At 33.7% G+C, this 23354-nt stretch overlaps 7 protein-coding genes across 7 annotated transcripts; 2 read left to right on the top strand and 5 right to left on the bottom strand.

Annotated features, from left to right (window-relative positions):
• Positions 1–133: 133 nt before the first annotated feature.
• Positions 134–229, bottom strand: DFA_02869 (uncharacterized protein; the record flags this gene model as incomplete). Its single annotated transcript, XM_004362419.1, has 1 exon — positions 134–229. The coding sequence occupies one exon, from the start codon at positions 227–229 to the stop codon at positions 134–136; it is 96 nt and encodes a 31-aa protein (XP_004362476.1).
• Positions 230–1745: 1516 nt separating this feature from the next.
• On the bottom strand, positions 1746–1903 carry DFA_02868 (uncharacterized protein; the record flags this gene model as incomplete). Its single annotated transcript, XM_004362418.1, has 2 exons — positions 1746–1769; positions 1814–1903. 2 exons carry the CDS (start codon positions 1901–1903, stop codon positions 1746–1748), a joined length of 114 nt encoding a protein of 37 aa, XP_004362475.1.
• A 99-nt stretch (positions 1904–2002) lies between these two features.
• DFA_02867 (uncharacterized protein) lies at positions 2003–4228 on the top strand (the record flags this gene model as incomplete). The annotated part of the gene is made up of 1 exon (XM_004362417.1): positions 2003–4228. One exon carries the CDS (start codon positions 2003–2005, stop codon positions 4226–4228), a length of 2226 nt encoding a protein of 741 aa, XP_004362474.1.
• Positions 4229–4406: 178 nt separating this feature from the next.
• DFA_02866 (uncharacterized protein) lies at positions 4407–6344 on the bottom strand (the record flags this gene model as incomplete). Its single annotated transcript, XM_004362416.1, has 1 exon — positions 4407–6344. The coding sequence occupies one exon, from the start codon at positions 6342–6344 to the stop codon at positions 4407–4409; it is 1938 nt and encodes a 645-aa protein (XP_004362473.1).
• Positions 6345–6471: 127 nt separating this feature from the next.
• DFA_02865 (uncharacterized protein) lies at positions 6472–8436 on the bottom strand (the record flags this gene model as incomplete). The annotated part of the gene is made up of 1 exon (XM_004362415.1): positions 6472–8436. One exon carries the CDS (start codon positions 8434–8436, stop codon positions 6472–6474), a length of 1965 nt encoding a protein of 654 aa, XP_004362472.1.
• Positions 8437–9401: 965 nt separating this feature from the next.
• Positions 9402–11612, top strand: DFA_02864 (uncharacterized protein; the record flags this gene model as incomplete). Its single annotated transcript, XM_004362414.1, has 1 exon — positions 9402–11612. One exon carries the CDS (start codon positions 9402–9404, stop codon positions 11610–11612), a length of 2211 nt encoding a protein of 736 aa, XP_004362471.1.
• Positions 11613–11747: 135 nt separating this feature from the next.
• Positions 11748–22931, bottom strand: lvsC (BEACH domain-containing protein; the record flags this gene model as incomplete). The annotated part of the gene is made up of 8 exons (XM_004362413.1): positions 11748–11895; positions 11954–15894; positions 15980–16209; positions 16293–18864; positions 18942–19281; positions 19352–21184; positions 21254–22371; positions 22449–22931. The coding sequence occupies 8 exons, from the start codon at positions 22929–22931 to the stop codon at positions 11748–11750; spliced, it is 10665 nt and encodes a 3554-aa protein (XP_004362470.1).
• Between the last annotated feature and the right edge of the window lie 423 nt (positions 22932–23354).

Below are 23354 nucleotides of genomic sequence, written 5' to 3'. Positions count from 1 at the left end.
ATTTAATTTAATACAACTTATTTGTTGTATCTCTTCAACTTTAAATTTGAAATGAACAACAGAGATCTTTCAAAAGTTTTAGAGAGTCTTTGCTAAAAAAAAAAAACAATAATTATTTATTTATTTATTTAATTTATTGTTGTTGAGTGATTCTAACAATTCCATTTGAATCAACTTTTGTATGTTGATTTAGGAATTGAAGATTATTCTTTGAGGCACAATTTTGCATTTTTGTTAATATTTGTTTATCAATCTTGAATTGACCAATCACCTGTTTGATAAATAGATCGCTTACTTTGCTTCTGGCTACAATACACGCAATTTCATTGGTTCGATCATCCTTGACATGAGTTTGAATAAGACCAAGCAATATTTTAAATAATTCAAAGTTTCTATAGAAACATGAACTTGTTTAAAGAAGGGATAAGGAATCCCAGCCAATTGAAATGGGTACAACTCTTTGAGAATGAATCTCACCTGTAAGAATTGACAATAGAATATCAGTCTTTTGATGGACAATATAATTTGATAGTGTAATATCTCTAATAATATGGTCCAATTGAATAGGGGTACTCTTGTTTTGTTGGAGTAATTCTCTGACCATTTAATCACCATCAAAGTAAAATGATACTGGTAGAGAGTATAGAATGGATGATCGTAATAGACATTTCAATAGATAATTGGTAATGTAGTCGGTTGGGTGTATAATTAATTTCATTGCACATGGAATGCCCAAATTTCCAACGATGATTTGAATCCATTGGCATAGACACCAGATACGTCTAGTAGTTTGACCATTTTGGTAAAGACGTTGGTCGTTGCATGATTATTCATGTGGAAGCACCAGTTGATTGGTTCCTGACCAGTTAGTTCGTTTGTCAAATGTTGTACGAGTGGAAAGTTGCATTCATACACTTGATATCCACTTTCGTTTATGCAAATTGCAGTTATTGTACATATAATTGAACAGTTCAATAGTGTCATCACGGCAGATTGAGTTGAACCCCTTGCTTGAAATAATAGTTTGGCTTGTCAGACAGTCACATCACAATCTTTTGATATGATCACGTGCTGCCTTTCATGATCTTTTTTCGGGCAGTGTTCTCAAATATTCATATCGATTTGTCATTTTAAAGAAATCCAATGGAGTATCCGATCCCAAAATAGAGAGAATGGCCAATGGATAATAGATTGGATCCTTTACCTCGTTTATGCATATCAATACTTCCCGCATGTCACTGATGTTCCATCTCGACAGTGATATGTTTGGACCAATGCCGGCCTGAGCAATAGCAATCAATGACGTGGCTACAGCTTTAAATGGAAAGGTGCTTTTTGAGAGATTTTTTGCACATTCTACTGCAGTTGTTGACTGTTTTGCGACTCGCTCCAACTCTTTCTGGACTAGTATCGAGATCTTACTCGATTTCATATCCCATTTGCACTTTTTTTGTTGTATTTGTATTGGTTGTAATTGTGTTGTTGGTTGTACTTGTATTGGTTGTTTGACTAACATCTTTACAAGCTCCAAATCGAGATGAGCGTGTTGATTATAGATTGACAATAACAATTGACGATCTTTTTAGTTTGGTAAAGAATAATTCAACAGCTTTGGGTGATACTTTGAATTGATCCAATTCATCTCTTTTAAATAACATCTTAACAATCCTTCATATCCATGTTTTAGAATCCACTCCAAATCAATCTGATGTAATTGATACGATACTAATTGTAGTCTTTGATGATTAAGTTGTACTGATTTTAATATTCTATATAATAAATATTTATTCCCAAATACACTTTTATATAATACATTATTATTACTATTACTATTACTACTATCATTCATATGATCTAATTTAATATTTTTTTTAATTATATTATTATTATTATTCTTATCCATTTTCTTTATCTTTTATTTTTCCTCAGTAGGGTTCATTTTTCATGCCATGTGGTCAGCTGGTTTATTCATAAAAGTACATGATCTTTTCACAAAGTAATTATGTATAACAATCAACAAATAAGTAATAATAATAATACAAATAATAATTATAATAATGTTTATAACAAAGTATTCAAGAATCAATATTTAATTCGAAAGATATTAAGATTAGTTCAATTGAATTGTTATAAAGAACAATTAGAATCATTTAGGTATAGAGAACTTGATTCTTTAGATTGGGTATTAAAACATGGTCATGAAGGATTATTAAAGATGATCTTTGATAGAGGCGAATTTGAACAAATGTTTGAATCAGGTGGTGGTGATCTCATTAAACTATTCTTTACCAAAGTAAAAGATCGTCAATTGCTACTTTCAATCTATAATCAGTACCCACTATACTTTTGTTCAGATAGAACTATCGAGTATGCATGTCAGAGAGGTGATTTGGAGATTGTAAAGATGGTGGTAGAACAAATACAACCTAATATGCCAATCAACGAAACTTGTTTCGAGAGTGCGACTCAATCAAACTCGTTACCACTTGCAAAGTACATGTGTCAAGTACTACCTGCAACTCTAAGATCATCGGTCCCTCCCATTACCATCCGTACAAGCAATCATCAAATGATACATTATGTATTGGAACTTGGAGATCTTCAAGACCATTTAATCAGTCTTGATCCTTTACTTGAGGACCGTGTATTGTTTGATTGGGTGGTAGCCAATCATCAAAATAAGTGCGTATGGGCATACAAAGAGAGTAAAGTAATCGAAAAAATAGTAAAAGAGTTGCAGTTGGCAGTCAGTGATATTAGAAATGAATTGGAATGCAAACAATATCTTGTATCGAGCAAGATACCATTCCAATCAATTTACAATGCAACTTTAGAAATTGACAATCGAAAAATAAAACGACCTACTACCAGTTTTAAAGAAGTTGATTTGGTTCTCTTATCGATTGGTCTATTATTAGAAGATCCAATCTACTATGCAATCAAAATTCTAATGTCTTGGGGTCACTCTGAAAGTGCCACTACATCGTTACTACAATACTATATAAAGACAGATCATCCTTTTTTACCAAACTTTTTGGCACAATATCCAAACAATGACCCTTTAATCACAATCAACGCTAGTCAATTTGATTTAATCTATCATCAAATGCGTAACGAAAATTTGGATTTCATTGTCAGCGATGCAGAAACATTTAAATATATCTTTGATCATTCTTACTTTAATAGTACGTTTAGTCAGAGATTAAAGGAACAATGTTATTCTCGTCTATTGTCAGATGCAATCAATAAATGTAACTTTGGTCTCGTTCAGTGTATAACTGAAAGAGTAAAAACTCAATTAGAGTTTACTTTTCATCTTGGAGAAAATGGAGCATCTGTACAAGACCATATAGACATGGCAAATATACTCGCTAAGAATGGATTCTATGCCAAAGAGTTTTCAATTGTAGCCATGAAATCAATGTCACATCCAATTGAACATGTAACCGATTATGTCTTGCAATGTCAATCGAGAATGCAAGCCGACAAAGCAGGACATCTTTTTTTCTATGCAAATGAAGATTATCTACTCAGAACATGGTTAGCAAAAGGAAACGTGATTGATTTGGATCTAATTTTGGATAACCAAGAACTTGCCAATCACATTGTAAAATATAAACAAGAAACTTTAAAATCAATGATTTCACCTGGTGGAGAGATACATTTACAGTTTCGAGACAAGATATCGTTTACTTTTAAAAGTTTACTCGATACAATTAGAGAGGCGTGTCTTTATCGAGATATGGATCTGTTTAAATGGCTTCTAAACACCATACGTCAACTTGGCATCGTTGATACTAATTTTCACATTGCCGAGACTGTATCGACGTGTGGAGGTGTGGAAAACATAAAGGTCGTGATGAACCAATTCAAGATTGACAAGCAACAATTGGCCAACATGCAAAGAGAAGCTTGTTTGGAAGGATCAAAACTAAACCTAGAGTATTTGATAGAACACACTGAATTGGATGCCAAAGGTATCGCTCGAATCACTCCAACCAAACAATCAAACTACCTACTCAATTACTCTTCAACCTCTAAAAACCATGGAGACAAACAGGAATACAGAGTGGTTAAAACAGCAGTCAGAGAGGGTTACTTTGTAGTTGTATCATATCTTTCATCAATTGGACGTCTATTTTCAAATCAACAATGTACTAAAACATTTCTGGCAGAGTCTGCCTACTCTCAGACAATGAAAGTTTATATTAATTCCTTACCTACATAATAATAATAATAATAATTATAATAATAAAAACCAATTGAAATAAAAACAAAATAAATGATCATATATTCTTGGAGTCCTATTTTTAATCGATCGATTCAGTTTATATATGAGTGAATCCAATTTAACCCTGTGAGTGAAAACCATTATTTATTCACAGGGTTGTATGGATAAAATGAATTCACATATGGTGTAATTTGATTGAATATTTTCCTATCGACTTGATAATTTCTTTTGATTTCAAGAGTTCTAAATCGACAATGGTAGTATTGTATCTATCTATGAGGTATTTTAGAAATTCTGTTCGACTTCCACATTCTACTACAATACAATAGATTTGAGAGAGTTTCTTTTCTCCAAACATTTTATCCACAATGACTAGCAAGTATTCAAATAGTTCCAATTTTCCAACGATGCAAGAACTTTCAAACAAGTTTGACAAATCATCCCAATTCCATATATTGTCTCCATACTCGCCATTTAAAATTGACCGGATGACATCTTCTCGGTATCTAACAATGTGACGACATAGTGAACCGCTACATAAAATGCCAGGCATTGTTCTCTGATGGTCATTGATCATTGTAACGAGTGCTTTGATCATAAAATCACCATTGCAGTAGAATGCAAAAGATAGTGAATACTCGATTGGAGCCAGTGATAGACAAGTCAATTGATAGTTGGTTAAATGGTCAATAGGATGTTGAATCGATCTAATTGCACAATCAAAATTGATTTCATTTGCATACAAGTTAAGTTCAGTGAGTAATTTTGCCATTTCAATGTAATCAGATATGAATGATCCTTTTCCAAGTCCAAATGACCATTGGGGTAGTTGTTTATCTAGATCTTGTATTGTATCGTATATATGCATAATGAGTTTATAATTTAATTCAGAGATTGCATACTCCAATACTCTTGACACCCATTCCATCATTTTGTCTGGTTTGCAAATTTTGTAGATTAGATTAAACAATTCGATATTATCTACCTTTGTAGTTGGTGTGAGGGAAAGGTCAATATAAAATAGTTTGGCTTGATCGACAGTCACATGATAGAGATTGATAGGAGTTTGAAAACCACGTCCCCAAACTATTTTATATTCATGGCACAAAAATGGATGGTTGGTCTTGACCAAGTATTGAAGCACTTCAGAATTCTTATTATCATTGCCAAAAGATCTGAGAATCAACATTGGATAGTATATTGGATCAGAGTCACGGGAAATGGTTGTCATTTGGTTTTTTGTTTGTGACAACCTTGTCCGATCATAGTGATAGACCCTTTTGATTGATTTGTAAATCGTTTTAAATGGTATTGAACTCTTTGAAAGGTATTTTGAACACTCTGATGGGTTGGTTGAACCATCAGTTGCTGAAAGTAGTTCGTTGGCGATAAGTTCTAATGCATCACTAATTTCTGGTCTCCATCTACATATATCTCTGTTAAAATAAACTGGCCATGGACCATCCATACCAAGAAGAAGGTCAACATCGAGTTTGATCGATTCTTTTACAAGTTGGCTTGTAAAAATGATATTTATGATCTCTAAATTGGCTGTTTTGATAGTAATGCTTATAGTCTCTCTTGTCTTTATACTTGATATAAAGTCTACAATGAATTTTACCATTTCGACAGACCCTGATTCGACTGCACCTTTCAACATGTCATTTGGGTGATAGTATAATTTAGAAGGTTCGGTTTGATTGATTAACATCTTTACAATCTCTACATCACCTCTTTGACATGCCCATATGATTGTATCATCTTTGCAAAAGATGTGAGTGTATTGATTATAGACTGACAGTAGCAATTGACGATCTTTGACTTGAGTAAAGAATAATCTAACAGCTTTAAAGCGAAGGGTTGATACACTTAATCTTTGTTCAAATTCACCTCTATCAAAGATCATCTTTAACAATCCTTGATGACCATTCTCTAGTATCCACTCCAAGTCGTTTAGTTCATTGTATCGATATGATCGTACTAGTTGTTGACGATTATTTTGTTGTACTAATCTTAATATAATATTGAACAAGTATCTATTCTTAAATACGTAATTGAACGCTTGACTACTAATTATACTATTACTATTATTATTGTTGCTTGGTTTATTCATTATTATTATTATTTGCAAAGCTATATACCTCGAGGTATTTAAAAAGATCATCTGATTATAAAAAAGTTAACCCCATCAAGTTTAAAATAAATTGAGAAAACTTATTAAAAATCATAAAGACAATTATTTATTGTAATTTTAATGTAACGATTCCATTTGAATCCACTTGAGTTTGATCCTTTAAAAATGATTGTATATGTTTGGATTGACCTATTGCAGTCAATAAATCCATAATGGTAGTATTGTATGTCTTTATGATGTATTTTATAAATGGTATTCTTCCGCTTTCTACTACCATACTACAGATTTGAGAGGTTTTCTTTTTTCCAAACATCTTCTCCACAATGACTAGAAAGTATTCAAATAGTTCCAATTTTCCAACGATGCAAGAACTTTCAAACAAGTTTGACAAACCATCCCAATTCCAATCTATATTGTCTCCATACTCGCCATTTAAAATTGACCTGATTACATCTTCTTGGTATCTAACAATGTGACCAGATATTGAACTGTCTCTTATAATACTAGACATTTTAATCCGACCATCCTTATTTTGATTGATTAATGCTTTAATCATATAATCACCATTGCAAAAGAATGCAAAATAGAGCGAATAATTATATGGAGCCAGTGATAGACAAGTCAATTGATAGTTGGTTAAATGGTCAATAGGATGTTGAATCGATCTAATTGCACAATCAAAATTGATTTCATTTGCATACAAGTTAAGTTCAGTGAGTAATTTTGCCATTTCAATGTAATCAGATATGAATGATCCTTTTCCAAGTCCAAATGACCATTTCGGTAGTTGTTTATCTAGATCTTTAATTGTTGTTGATATATGTCTAATGAGATTATAATTTAATTTCAAGATTGCATACTCCAATACTCTTGACACCCATTCCATCCTCCTTCCTTCTGCAATGCACGAGTTGTCAATGTAGTCAAATAATTCGATATTATCGACACGACTAGTTGGGACAATCCAAGGATAAACATAAAATATTTCAGCATGATCCACTGTTATATCACATAGATTGGGTGGAATTCCAAGGGTGTGTCCCCAAAATTCTCTATCTTCATCACAAAGTGATAATTTTAAAAAAAAATGGTCGCTCTTGATCAGATAGGTAACCAATGCATCCTTGGCCTCTTCATTGCCAAAAGATTTGATAATCAGCATTGGATAGTATACTGGATCAGTGTCTCGAATTGTTTCCATTTGTTTTTTCATTTTTGCCAATCCAACAAATTGATGGTAACTTTTGATTGATTTGTAAATCGTTTTAAATGGTATTGAACTCTTTGAAAGATGTTTTGAGCACTCGGATGGGTTAGTTGAACTATCAGCTGCTGCAAGGAGTTCTTTGGCGATAAGTACCAATGTATCACTAATTTCTGGTCTCCATCTACATATATCTCTGTTAAAATAAACGGGCCATGGACCATCCATACCAAGAAGAAGGTCAACATCGATTAGGATGTGTTCATTTATTCCGGCAAGTTGTTTGCTTGTAACAACTATATTTATGATCTCTAAATTGGCTGTTTTAACGATGAGGGTGATAGCCTTTCTCTCTCTTGTCTTTATACTTGATATAAAGTCTACAATGAATTGTACCATTTCTACCGAGCCTGATTGGACTGCACAATCCAACATGTCATTTGGGCGAAAGGATAATTTAGAAGGTTCGGTTTGATTGATTAACATCTTTACAATCTCTACATCACCTCTTAGACATGCCCATTTGATTGTATTGGTATTATAAAAGAGGTGAGGGTATTGATTATAGATAGACAGCAGCAATTGACGATCTTTTACTTTAGTAAAGAACAACTCTATACCATCACTTTGTACTTTTAATCTTTGTTCAAATTCACCTCTATCAAAGATCATCTTTAACAATCCTTGATGATCATTCTCTAGTATCCATAACAAGTAGTTTAGTTCATTGTATCTATATGATCTTACTAGTTGTCTACGATGATTATGTTGTACTAATCTTAATATCCTTTGTAACAAATATCTATTCTTGAATACTTGATTGATACTATCATTATTATTATTATTACTATTTATTTGTTTATTCATTTATTTGTAAAGCTTTGTATCAACAACTAAGTATTTTTTGTGAGTTCAAAAAAAAAAAAAAGTAAAGACAATTTTTTTATATATTGGTTGATTATTAATTTTTTTAGTAAATGATTTCAAGTCTACCATTTGAATCAAATTTAGTTTGATCTCTTAAAAATAATTGAATATGTTTCCATTGACCTTCTTTGCTTTGCATGAATGCTAAATCGGTCTTGGCAGTATTGTAAGTGTCGATGCAAAATAGAGTGAATAATCAATTGAAGCTCTCGAGAAGCAAGTCAATTGATAGTTGGTAAGATGGTCAATAGGATGTTGAATCGATCTAATTGCACAATCAAAATCGATTTCATCTGCATACAATCCTAGTTCAATTCTTTTAATTCTCTTGCTATTACTATTGGTAAAATATATTATCTTTATTACAAATAATATTATGAAACATTCGTTTGGCATGAAGAAAAGAAAAAAAAAAAGGAAAATAATATTATATTAAAGTAGTATACTATACCTTAAGTAGGAGGGAGATAGCCACTTTTGTCTTCAAGATTCTTCTTCTTCTTTTAACCAATGGTCTTGAGAAAGATCTGGGAGACAACAAAAGTGTATGTCGTACCATCTTGATTAGTTTTGGTTGATCTTGGTTGTTTGGTCTTCAAATAATACTCAAACATTCGTCTTATAATCAAGAAAGGTAAGTGATGAGAATATGTACATGATTGGTTGATGATCTTCTCTTCTCTTTGTTGAGACAGATGTTTTTTTTTGGTATTTTGATAATTTCCTCTGTTAAAGATAAAGATAAATAATTATATTTATTGAAAAAAATAAAAGAAGAAGTCCTCTTCTTCATTCTTTCTATATTATGAAAAAAAATTAAACAAAATTAATTTAAATTAAAGTTCTCATGGGTCAACCTCGCCTATAATATTATTAGTATCTATCGATATTTATTTGTTTAAAAGATGATAAATAATACAGCACACGAAAAAGTATTAAAGAATAGATACTTGTTAAAAATTCTATTAAAATTAGTACAACAAAATAATCGTCGACAACAAATACAATCATATCGATACAATGAACTAAACAACTTGGAGTGGATACTAGAGAATGGTTATGAAGGATTGTTAAAGATGATCTTTGATAAAGGTGAATTGGAACAAAGATTAAGTGTATCAACCAAAGCTGTCGAATTGTTCTTTACTCGGGTCAAAGATCGTCAATTGCTACTGTCAATCTATAATCAACACCCTCTTCTCTTTTGCAGAGATGATACAATCAAGTGGGCATGTTCAAGAGGTGATGTAGAGATTGTAAAGATGTTGGTCAAACAAACCAAACCTTTAGCATTGCAATTAGGTGACCTTTCACTGTATGCTGCCATTCAATCAAATTCGATAGAGTTGGTCAAGTACATAGCACCGTTACAATCAAAAACAATCAAGATTGCAATCGTATGCAATACTAGTAACAAAGAGATGATTGAATATGTATTTGATCAAGTCAATGGTGGAAGAAACCGTAGGAAGCTAATCAATGTAGATTTGTTAATTAACCAACCAACTTTGTTTAATTGGGCCATCACAAGCTATCCAACTGAATGTGTGTGGTCGTACAAATCGAGTACAATCATGCCTCAAATCATCAAAGAAGTTTACAATGCTTGTCAAGCAACCGATCCGAAACAATACCTCGCCAATAGTAAAATACCATTCAAAGATATTTACAATGCCGTCCGTGAAATCATCGATCGAAAAAAAGAACAACCAAAGATACCTCTTGTGGATCTAGAACAGAGAATGATCAAGATTGACAAAGACAACGATCCCATTTATTATCCAATGGCGATTGTCTTGGCATTTGATGATTCTCATCAAGTGATTGGACGGTTCTTACGATACTTGGTAAAGACTGATCACCCATTCTTGTACAGTTTGGCAGGAGAAAATATAGACTTTGTATTATGCCCTACCAAACTATCCTTTCCAGATGACATTCACTCTGTCACCACCGGTCAAGCCAAACTCTTTTATTTCGAGTTGGCATTACCTCCAATCAATTGTATTGACAGTGTAGGTCTGTTTGACTTTGTCTATGACAATCTCATTTTGAAAATGACCGAAGAAAAAAGGGTCATGTGGGTGGTACAAGTCTTTGACAACGCCATCAACCAATGCAATCATGCTCTTGTACAATACTTGTCACAAAAACTACCTGAAACGGCTTCCATTAAATGGAGTTTTAATATCAGTCGAGAGGATGCAACCATTCAAGATATAATCGATATGTCTAAATTGTTGACCGATACTGGACACTTTGCAAATTCATTTTCTCAAACGGTGATATCAAATATATCGCATCCAACTCTTCATCTCACCGAATACATTTTAAAGAGTCTTTCAACAACAACAATATCATTAGCTCTACCAGTACTATTTTATTGTCAAAATGATTATCTTTTAAAAGCTATATTCGATCAAACAAAGGAATCTGTTACATTGGATAGCATTCTAAACGCAGAGTTATCAGATTTCATTATTAGATACAGACCTGATAATTTAAAGTCTGTTCTAACTGGTGAAATTCATGAAAAACATGGTGAACGTATTTCTATTGGTTGGAATGGTATTCATATGCTGTTAAAGAGCATATGTATGTTTAGAAACTTGGATCTATTAAAATACCTACTCGATTTGATTCGTAATCAAAAGTTTATTGAAGATCCAATTGACACTGTTGCTTCAATGGTTGCAGAATTTGGTACAGTAGAATTCATTCAATATATCATATGCCGATATAGACTTGGAAGAATTCAACTTACATCAATGCAAAAAACAGCATGTTCAAAAGGTAACCTTGAAAATTTTATATTCCTAATTGAACAAACAGAGTTGGATCCAGCTGGGTTTGTTCGATACACCCATGGTACAAATAAATCAAATTATCAAATGCACCGATCTGCTCATCAATCGATTCTAGATGGTGAAATCCAAGTACAAACCACGATTCAAGTGGCAGCTTACTGTCACCATCTCCATATAATAGAGTATCTTTATAATTCCAATTATTTATTTCACAACTCTACCAAACTCCACGTTATCAAAAAATATCTCCTCGAATCTTGTACTACTAAAACAACTCAAAAATATATTTCTAAATTAAAAGATAAATAAAAGAATTAAATAATAATAACCATCAATCAACCTTGCTCTAAAAATATTTTTTAAAATAATTATTTTTAATTGAATAAAGATTATATATATTTAAATAATTAAATAATCATTTTCATTGGATTGGTTTTGCTTTGTCTATTTCTTTTGATTTGGTAATTGATTTTGTGAAGCTATAATGATTAATCTACCATCTTCTAAACCAACCATTAAATGTTTTTGATCTGATCCCATTGCCAAAGAATGAATTGGTTGATCAAAACTTAATTTATGAGCAAATTTAAGACTAAAAAAAAAAGGTTAATATTTAATATTTCTTTTTAATTTCTTTTTCCATTACATACTTGTATAAAGTTCTAAGGATAACTGTACCCTTGTCACCACCAGTAATTAAATATTCAGAATCTTTTGTAATGATGATACTATTTAGACGTTCATGAGTTTCAACGGATTGAAGGAATTGACCGTTGATACTGTATAGATAAATGACAAAATCGGCTTGACTGTAAATGACAATGTGACCATGATTGGAAATGGCACAAATGGTGACGGGAGCTTGTTTGGGGAGGATAATGGATCGAACATATTCACCGTGACGAAGATTGTGGATGATACAAGTACCATCCTTTGAACCGGAAAGACAAATATCCAGCTCGACATTGACATCAACACAGGTAATTTCATCATCGTGACCATAGAGAATGTGAGCTGGTACATCACCAAATCGTGGTGATCCACTCTTGTGTGTTTGTAAATTCCAAACCATCAAAGTAGTGTCACGTGAGCCAGTGATCAAGGTCTGACTGTTACTAGCCCATGCCAAACAAGTGACGATATCCTTGTGTTTGACAACCGACTGGATCAATTTGGCACTGTCAACATAGGATAGCTTAAAACTATTATCCCAATGTCCACAACTAATAACATAACGACCGTCAGATGTAACAGCAAAACAACTTTGTGAAATGGTCACGTCATTGGCAAATGGTAGACCAATACGACGTTTGTTACTGCTACTGGGCTCCAACTCTAGTGTAAAGGGAGACTTGTCATTTTGAGAATTGGGGAACCACTTGTGACTAGATGCAGTACGACTACGATCAATCACTGTGACCTTGTCCGACAAGAGATAGGACATTGGCTGAACAACCTCGGGGATAAAGATAAATACAAGTGACTTGAACGAAATCTTGAGGCAATAAGCTTGGAGATTCTGGGGACTCTTAAAGATGGATTGGTGACACTCGTTGAACGCGTCTCTTGGGGGATGTGCACGTTTTGAAAAGAGTTGGGTTGGTGTCTGTCCAAAATTGTTGATTTGTGACTCTGTGGCACGTCTAGTGACCTCATCTTCAATAGCGTCAATGTCTACGGCACCTTCATAGGTGAGATAGTAAAACACGTTGAATGCGTCAATAGCATTACGACCACGTTGTTTAGTACCGAAAATCAACTCGATCCATTCGTGGAGGTGAGCCGACACATACTCGCTTTCAAGAGCTTCACGATTGATACGAACAAAGTCGTTGGGAGTGGCTGCCCAAGGAGGAAGGACAACATCACCGATAGGCACGCCATTCTGCTTGACACCAAAGTTGAATCCATTGTGGTTGGTGAGGAACTCGGGCATGTAAAAGAACTCGGGGATCAGCTCCTTTACATCTGTCGATGATGTGAGTGTGTTTTGCCAGGCACCTTGCACCGAGTCAAACATACGATCGGCGTGGTCAAAGCGACTACCCTGCATCTGCAAGAAATGAGTTGTAAATGGTTCCATACGGATGAGATAGTGCAGTACAATACCGGCACTAGAGTAATGAGATCCGTAAAAGAACTTTGGAATGACGGGATCGTCAAAACATTCGAAACGCTCCTTGAACACTTCTAGACGACGCTCGTTGAGTGCACCAATGGGTTTGGTCAAGTCTCTAAAGGTGGCAGTATTGGTGAAATCGAGTGTCTTGGAGGTGTAGTCGGCAATGACCCATGGGAATACTGGGTACTGTGTCAGATCGTTATAAGTACGACCGGCAATAGTATTGAGTGTCATGAGATAGTCAAAGTTACACATACGACGTTGTTGCCACTCGATGGTTGCCTTTTTCAACGTTTCCGATGGATTAAAAGAGGCTGTTTCCTTGGTGTAGTTTCTTCGCACCGAATTGATCTTTGAAAACACCTTGTTGCGATCTTGTACACGAAAGTTAAAGAAACAGTTGGTTTGATCCTTCATGAATATTTCCAAAGCACTACCACGAAGTAGATAACGACGTAGATGAATTTCTTTAATCATTTCACATGGCCATGATTTAGTGATTACAAAGTTATCCTTGTCTACCATTTCCTCGTCTGCACCATTATTGTTGTTGCTAGTGGCACTGATAAGTGATGGGAGTTCGGTCGTAGACAATGAAGATACTGTCTCTTTTTCCTTTTCTTCATAAAATGTAAGATGAGTAGTTGTAATTTCCAATTTACCCTTTTTAACATTGAGTGGAGTGACCCAATCACATCTAGTTGAATAAATCATCTTTTCCTTGACAGTTGTTGAAGAAGAGGATAGGGTAGGATCACCCTTGGAAGAGGAGGTGGGTGTGTTGACGTTGCTACCAACTGCACTGCCCGCAACAGTACTTGAACTAGTTGTAGTAAGATTATCATCCAACAACTTTTCATATTGATTGATCCAGTCTGCTGTATCAACCGAATCACTACCATTTGCATTATTCAATATTGGTTTGACCTTGATATCTGAAAATGATGAATCCTTGACACTTCCACTACCACTCGACAATGTCTCTAAAGCTGCCACTTCTTCCATGGCTTGTTTGTGCGATGGGCCACCCGTGGTTCCATCGTCGATGGCACAATTTGCATGTTCATCAAACTTGTAGTTTCGCTTGAGTTTGAATCGCATACGACTGTTGTTCTCGGTCTTGTCCAGCTTCCAGTGCACATTGGCAGCATCCGAAGTATTACCCCACGGACCACGTTCGTTGGTCAGTGAACGAAGCACACGACGCCAATTTGACTGCGTTTCAAACGTTTCATGTTCCAACTGACGCACCAAGAGCAGACGACGGTCAATCTCTGGTTGACGGAGATTACGCTCGATGATCTTGAGGTCAGCATCTCCTTTACGCTCTGCCACTGTGAATGTCTCTGCTTCCTTGTCGTCGAGCATTTGAGCGTATTTGTTACGCTTCTTTTTGCGACGTTCGACCAACATGACGATACCCTTTTCCTCGATGGCAAACTGCGCCAGCACACTCTCTTCAATGTACTCGCACACGTATTGCCAACGCACCGACATCATGGCAATCGTGCAAAAATCAACTGCTCTCGTACTGTCTGACAACTCGGCTACCCAGCCCGACACCTCGTGTTCAATCTCATTGTTGGGAGTGGAACTGGTGTTTTTACCCATCATGATGGAGAAACGAGATGGTGTAGACTGTGCTCCACTATTACTACCAAGTAAAGGTGGTGGAATCAAAGATGACTGCGTACCAACACCTCCTGGTGGACTTGTACCAGCACTCGTACCAAAATTACCATTATTATTATTATTACTATTGTTATAGATTGATGGATCAAAGTTGGGATTGATAGTACGATAGACAATGTAATTGGTGAGACCATGTCTAAACTTTCTAATCATATCTTTGATGTGTGGGAAGAGTAGTTTCTGATAGGATGTTAGATTATTTTCCAATGTGTTTTTGGTTGCCTTGATGAGATGTGAAAGACTGTAGAGACAACGCAAATAACTTTCTTCAGATTTTGATGTTATATCCTTTTCCAAAATCGATTTCAATCTAATGGTATTTGAAATCAGCAAATTGATACAATCTGTCTTTTTACATGCTTCTTTGACCGACTCTAATGTCAATCTCAAAATAACACGTTGTTGATGATTGTTGAATATAGATGCCACCTTTCCAGTTTGCAATGAATTGTATGATGATTCATTTGAACTATATTGTACCAATTTAATAGAATCTGTCAAATCCAACAATTCCTTTACCAATACAAAATCTTCCCATTCTCCTTTATCATTTAAATGTAATTTTGATTGATTAGAAGAAGAAGAAGTAGAAGGAATAGATGGTGGACTACTTGAACCTGGACTAGTACCTGAATTATCATCCAATTCAATAAATACAAATGAATTTGCCAATGGTGATATATCATCTTTTGGTGAATAAAAGATAAATTCTTCAACAATTAATAAAAATCTAATTAAATTATCAAAAAATATTGATGCTTTTTTAAATGATTTAATCTAAAAATAAAAAAGAAAAAGAATAAATAAATAAATTAGAATAATAATCTTAATTTGTTTTTGTTTTATCTTTTTTTTTACATACAAGAGGAGAAGAATGATCATTAATTAAAGTATGAGCTTCAGATTTGATTGAATAGACAATATTTAGGAATAAAGTTCTATTTAAAAAGTGATAATCTAAAACACCTCTTTCAGCAAATGGTTTCAAAGTTGCTAAAATATTTTCCAATGTTTTATATCCTTTTGCATCATTAAAATTATGAATTGATAAAATCTTCATAATATCAATAATTAAATCTGTTACATTTGAATCTAAATTTAGAAATAAATAAAATAGATTAATATTAATATATATATTTTTGTTTCTTTTTTCTTTTTTTTTTTCCATTTCTTACATTGAGTATCATTTTTAATTTCAGTATCATTAATAATAGAAAATAAATGTTCTGGCCAACGATCGATTAGGAGAGCACTTGTTCTATTTTGAGCATTAATACTTATGAGTAATTTAATTTCTTGAAGGATCATTTGACGAAGGATAATCGTATCTGCACCGAGAAGTAATTTGAGGATGATACCAAGTACCTCTGGATAAGCGATTTCAGTACACCCATCTGCTGTAAGATCTTCCAAAGATGGACACGAATTGAAAGTACTCTTGGTAATATTGAATCCAAGCGTAAATGCCATCAAATAACGATAGGTCAATGATGTAAAAGGGAACATGTGAAGAGTACGAGCAATGATGATACTGTCTTGGAATATCTTTGGTTTTCGTTTGAGTAGTTTGTTGGAGAGTGTTGCAGTGGTCGAAGAGGATTGAGCAGCTGCTGAAATGGGTGAAGAGGTGGCTGGTGAAGCTTGACCGTGATGGTGTACACTACTGAGCGTGTAGATGCAATGTAGCTTGGTGAGCACTTGCAGAGCTGATACACGTACATTTTCATCGGCATTTCTCAACAGCGAGAGGAAGATGTCTGTGCCACCATACTGAATGAGTTCATCATAGAAATGTTGGTACTGGGGATTACACAATAGATCAATGATAAATTCCATCATTTCAATGAGTTGACGAGAGTCGTGAGAAGCAGTCAAGAAACGACAGACTGCCGCAACATCACCCGACACTGGATTACGTAACAAACGATGTAACATGTCAAAGAGAGATTGACGCAACTCTTTAATGTCTTCATCAGATGGACGTCCCTTGACAATATCCTTGGTCATGTAGATTGACTCTCCAACATCGCGCCATTCATACCAGTAAAAGTTGGACATGATATCAATGATTGCTTGAATGGTTATAATCTCCTTGACAAGATCATATTTGTTTCGAATAAGGTTTTTGATGGTTTCGAGTAGGTTACGTTGTACCTCGTATCTTGTACGAATCCATAACCTAAAGTCGAGTAATAACATGGTGTATACCTCATCCACTAGAGAGGGCTCGGTGATTTGAGCCGACATTTCCTTGAAGATTTTGAGTGCGTCAAGTGTCAAATTCTCGGGTGGCACTTGTTGCAAGAGGTATGAGAGTACCGACAACCCATGTACACGCAACATCTCTTCTTGGTTGGCTTCAGACCCACGCAACATGTCTTTGAACAGTCCGAGCACCTGGATGGTAAGCTCGCTGTTGCTAGTGAGCTCGCGAGACGGGTCGGCAAGTGTCATGTTGATTTGAGGGATGAGAGGGAGCAGCACCTTGATACCACCGAGACAATAGATAATGTCTTTGATATCACGCGACACGCACGGGTTGATCGAGACGAGTGTGGCGTCTTTATTGTGGTCTCCACCGCTGGCCAACGAGTTGTCGAGACAAATGTCACCTTCAATCGCACGACAATTATAGTTTAAAAACAATCTACTCGTAAGGGACGAGTCAAATGTATGTAGGTTCTTGGAACCCGTACCCAACCCTTCGACATCTTGAAAGGCAGTGTTAAAGTTTGGACCCAATTTGTAGATGGCCTGGATCTGACTGGGAGAGAGTGCATCGTCAAAAATGTTGAATGCACCCATCTGTCCATACAGAGGACTGTGTCGATCGATCGGGCCGACAATGGCATTATTTCCAATACAAAAGTTGGTCATTGCACCCTCCAACTTTAGACTCTTGATCGAAGCTTTGGCACGTTGTTGTCCATCGATGAAAATCTTGATTTCATCGGCAGAGAAACGGTTGGCCGAGTAGACAATGGTCACAAAATACCACTTTCGCTCTTCAAATGTTGGTGACACGTTATTCTCCTTGTCTTTGCTGTCCTTGCTACCAATATTGTTTGAAAAGACGAGTTTGGGTTGTCCGTGACTGGCACCATGCACCGTTTGTACTTGGATCTGTTGATAGATAAAGAGTGTCTCGATACCATGTCCACTATCTGAAAGGAATGAAAAGACACGTGGTTTATAGTCTGGTGTACCCGTTGGATCGATAAACGACTCTATACGCATCCATGCACAAAACGAGAACCCCTTGTTGAAGGGCCATTGGTCAAATGTGGGCAAACGAATCAAACTGTCATGTCCATCGAAATCAAAGTAGACTGAAGGTCCTGGATTACGACTGACCGCAATAGTTTGGAGTGTCGAGAGTAAAGCAGAGGTGGTTGGTGGACGATAAATATCACCTTGCTCTGTCTTTAAAAGAGTGAATAATTTTTTCAACTCTCTAACCGACACTGAATGATCACCCAAATTCTGAACCAACACTAAAATCTTGGTTGTCACTCCCATTGTTTGATTATTCTTTTCGTTGATGGTTTCCAAAAGATGATAAATTAAATGACAATTACAACAAACCGATTGATTCGTAGTACATTTAAGTACAATCGGTGTAAATGTATCCAATATCTTGTGTTGCAAAGGTTCTGAAAAATATTTCAATAAACTAAATAATAATAATGCTGCATCACTATTTTGAATTACATAACTATATTCTCCATCAAATTCATCATCAACCATCTAAAATTTAAATAAAAATAAAAATAAAAATATTAATTAATATTATGTATACTTTTTTTTGTTTCATTTCTATTTACCATATCAAATAATAAATTCATAGTAGTTTCTGAAACTTGATTTTCAGCTTGTACAATTAAATCTCTAAGAGTATCATAACCAATATGATTTCTAAAATGTTTTTTGATTTTTGGACTATTTGAGATGAGGATGATGATTGTACGTAGTACTGAATGACAAACGGTTGATAATCTTTCACGTGTATCTTCAACATTGATCAATGTTACAATCTTTATAAATACACCAAACTTTTTAAATAATTGTTGTTTTTTTGGATTACTTTTTACAACTTGTCTAATACCATCCAATAATGATAATATTAATTCATATCCATATTCTAATGTTGTTTCTTCTCTTATCCTAAAAATTTAAAATAAAAAAAATTAATAAATAAAATATACATTTTTTATCCTTTCTATTTTTTACTTACTTTGTTAAACTACTAATATAAATATTAAATAATTCAGATAAATTTGATTCATTATCTGGATTTAATTTCATTAGATGAAATATTTGAGATTGAGCATATTGTTTTAATTCGGGACGTAGAATTAGGAAAAAGAGACCTCTAATTAAATGAGTATCTACCAATGCATGAATGGATAGTTCTTCATTTGAAATTAATTGACCAAGATAGGTTAGAATGATATTTCTAGCCTTTTTCCAAATAGAATCACATGTACCACTAGTATCCTTTTCCATGATTAGAATCAATTGTTGAATGATATCTGAAAGATGGGTAAAAATGTGCATTGAAACGAGTGAACGGATTGATTTTGGATTTTGTTTGGTAATGTTTATCAATAGTTGAGTGATATCGATAATCTTGGCTGGATGATTAAGATTCTTTTTCATATATTCAATCAATACCATGATTTCTTCATAATTGTCAATATGATTATAAGTTGCAAAGAATTGTATCAATGACAATGAACTAGTTCTTAATCCATTAAATAAATAATTGGTTCTTAATTGTGATTGTGCACTATCTGGTGATAAAGCTGGAGATTGTGACGGTGATTGCGATTGTTGTAATTGTTGTAATCTTTGAAAATTACCATCATAGAAATAATCAGACAAGATTAAATTCCAAATAAAGTATTTTCTAAGTAGATCCAAAGTTTCATTACTCTCTATGACAATTTTGACAAGGTATTCCAAAACGATTAATTGTAATTCTGGATAATTATTCTTTATCATGTACAATGTAGTAGATGAATTGGTTGGTGATAAAGTTGGAGATGATAAAGATGAAGAGGATGATGAAAAGTTTGGTAGTTGATTGTTGTTTTTAAATAAATGTTCCAATAACATTTCAATTAGGAATACATTGATATGTTTTTTTGGGTTTTGATCTGAAAGTGTTTGTACATCTGGATTATTATTAAAATTATTATTATTATTATTATAGTTATTGCCTATTATTGAAGATGATGATAAAGAGTCACCTCCGATACCATCATTCTTGTTCATTGTGAAAAATTTACTATACCCTCCAGAAGAGAATGAAGAAGATATTGGTTGTATTTGATTAAAATTAATATTATTACTATTTGACAATGTATTTTGATTCTGATTATTATTAGTATTGTTGTTGTTGTTATTTTGATTAATTTGAAAATTATTCCAACTATTTGTTGAAATATTCAAACTACTATTTGAAGGAGATATTTGTGATTGATTCATATTATTATTGGATGGTGAATTATTATTATTATTATTATTATTATTATTATTTCCATTACTAATTGGTGAACTTGGAGGAGTACTATGATTAAGTACATAATCATTTACAATATTACCAGAATCTCTTGCAATAGATTGTTGATGTTGAAGTTGATGTTGTTGTAATACAAGGTTGAGTGATGATCCACTACTACTACTATTTGTTGTAATGTTGACCTTGTTGATTGGGATGTTGGTAAAGGTCAAGCTTTGAATCACTTGGAATAATTGAACCAATTGTGATACTCGGCTACGACGAAGTGCCGTTGGTACCTTGATGACTGATCGTTCAGAACTAAAGGTTGTATATTTTAGACTACTCAGAACCGATTGTAATGTATCATAAGTAGTTGACGTGGTATTATTGGTTGCATCTAAAAATGGTGATCCCGAACCATCCATATCTTTGGCAACTTCATCAGTTTGAAAATGATAATCTTGTGGTTGAAAACAATCCGTAGTCCATAATATAAAATCTTCAATCATTTTAATTCCTTTAAATTGTATAAAATATCTTGCTAAATTTAAATTATTATTACTAAAAAAAATAAAAGTAAAAATAAATATTAATATAAAAATAATTATCTATTTGTTTTTAATATCTTACATTAATTCTTTAATTACACGTAAAACATGAAGTTGAAAATTAAATTCAGAAGATAGAGAAGAAAACTTTTTAGAAGGTTTGATAAAAGATTTTCTACCTATACAATTAATGATACTCTTTAAATCTGATTCTTTTAAAATTTGTGTTTTTTGAGTTGACTGTGATTGTTGTTGTTGTGATTGAGATATCATACTATGACCAATTGATCCAACAATACTAAAGTTTTGATTGATTTGATTTGTTTGATTATTATTAATTGAATAAATTAATACACCAAGAGTATCAATTAATAGATAACGAAAAGCTGATGAACTATCCTTTGGTTGTTTTGTTTTATACCAATCGTTAAAGAATTGTAAACAATCTACTAGGATGCTTATAGCACCCAAGCCAAGTAGACGTTGAAGTGTAGATGATTGGTGTGTTTTATGTACCGACGTCAATGTAGGCGATCCACCTCCATTGACCAAGGAACTAGAAGATAATGAATTGGAATTTGAAACCGACGATCCAGATGAAGGAGAAGTTGAAGGTGAAAATTGTGTATAATCACTCCAAGATTGTTGATTTGATTTTGGTGATGTTGATAATTCTCCATCTTCCTGTTGACTATTGATAGTTTCACCACGATGTCTATTTTTACTTATCATTTGCCAAGTATGTCGATCATTTGAACAATTATTAATGATTTGACAACAATTGCCTAGCAATACTTTGAGGTAGGGCCACCATTTTTGGAAACTTGGTAAATCTTGCTCTTTGAATGATGTGAGTTTGTGACCGGCCAAACGAGCAGCTTGAAATGGGTGGGTGAGTATTTGACTGAGTGCCGACAGATTGGATGGCAGTCGCGACAAGATATTTATGAGTGAGATGAGATAGAGACCGTCGGGAATATCAAGATTGTCGTCGGTCAGTGCCTTGGACAGTGCCAACATATAACTACACAACTGTTTGCTAATAAACTGTACACAATCACCATCTAGTTGTGGAGTAGCCTGTATCTTGGCTTCCATCATCTTCATTCCATAAATCTCTGGTTGTAATTCCATATTCCATTTATCATATTGTTGATTATAATGTAATACTAATAATTTTAATTTCTCTGAACTTTCTCTCTACAATGTAAAAGTAAACAAGTAAGGTATATTAATATTATGTATTTAATATATTATTTATATATTTGGATATTTACTTCTTCTTGAGGATATGAACATAAACTATTTTTAAAGTCTGTCCATAATCTATCACTTTGTGCTTTCCAAGCAGGTGATAATTCTTCAAAGTTTTCTGGTACATAGAGATCGGGATAAGATCTAAACTTTGATCTAGCTGATCCCAATTGAGGAAGAGTTCTTGATGATGCTGATGGTGATGATGTGGTTGAAGAGATACCACTACTACTAGTTGTAGTCATTGAAGGTTGAGTTCTATGTGTACCGAAACTTTTCATCACTCCTCCTCCGACTCCTTGTGTTGTCATTCCTTCTTTATATGAACTTAGAAAATGATTTAAACTTGTTCCATTATTATTATTATTATTATTATTATTATTACTACTACTACTAATACTACTATTACTACTAGTAGTACTATTACTATTACTACTACTACTACTACTACTACTATGAGTGGTGTGTTGATGATGATGATGATGACGATGATCTTTATCACCCATTTTGTTTTTTTTTTTAGATTTATAAAGTTAGCAGACTAACTAACTAACTTTTACTACTTATTACTTGGTTGGTGGTATACTAGTATAAGATCGATCTATAAGAGATCTCTCAATCTTTTGTTCTATCTATCTATCTATCTATACTACTAGAATGCTTTTTTTGTATGTTTGTTTTTAGTGTTACAATACAAATGTATATTTTAATCTCTGTATTTTATGTTGGTTGTCGTGTTGGTTTTAAAAATAAATAATTATATTACAATATACAAAAAGAAGATAAGAATAAGAAGATAATAATAATTAATGTGTGTGTTGGTATGGTTGGTTCTCTCTCACTGCAGTTGCTTCCTCTTGCTCAAAAAACCACCCATAAGGAGTGTTGGCCGAAAAAAAAAAATCTTTTTTTTTATTTAAATTTTTTTT

The sequence above is a fragment of the Cavenderia fasciculata genome, assembly GCF_000203815.1.
Source record: "Cavenderia fasciculata unplaced genomic scaffold Scf_Dfasci-G-b-205a01.r1-3, whole genome shotgun sequence".
Classification (NCBI taxonomy): Eukaryota; Evosea; class Eumycetozoa; order Acytosteliales; family Cavenderiaceae; genus Cavenderia; species Cavenderia fasciculata.
This window is presented reverse-complemented; position numbering and strand designations above follow the sequence as displayed.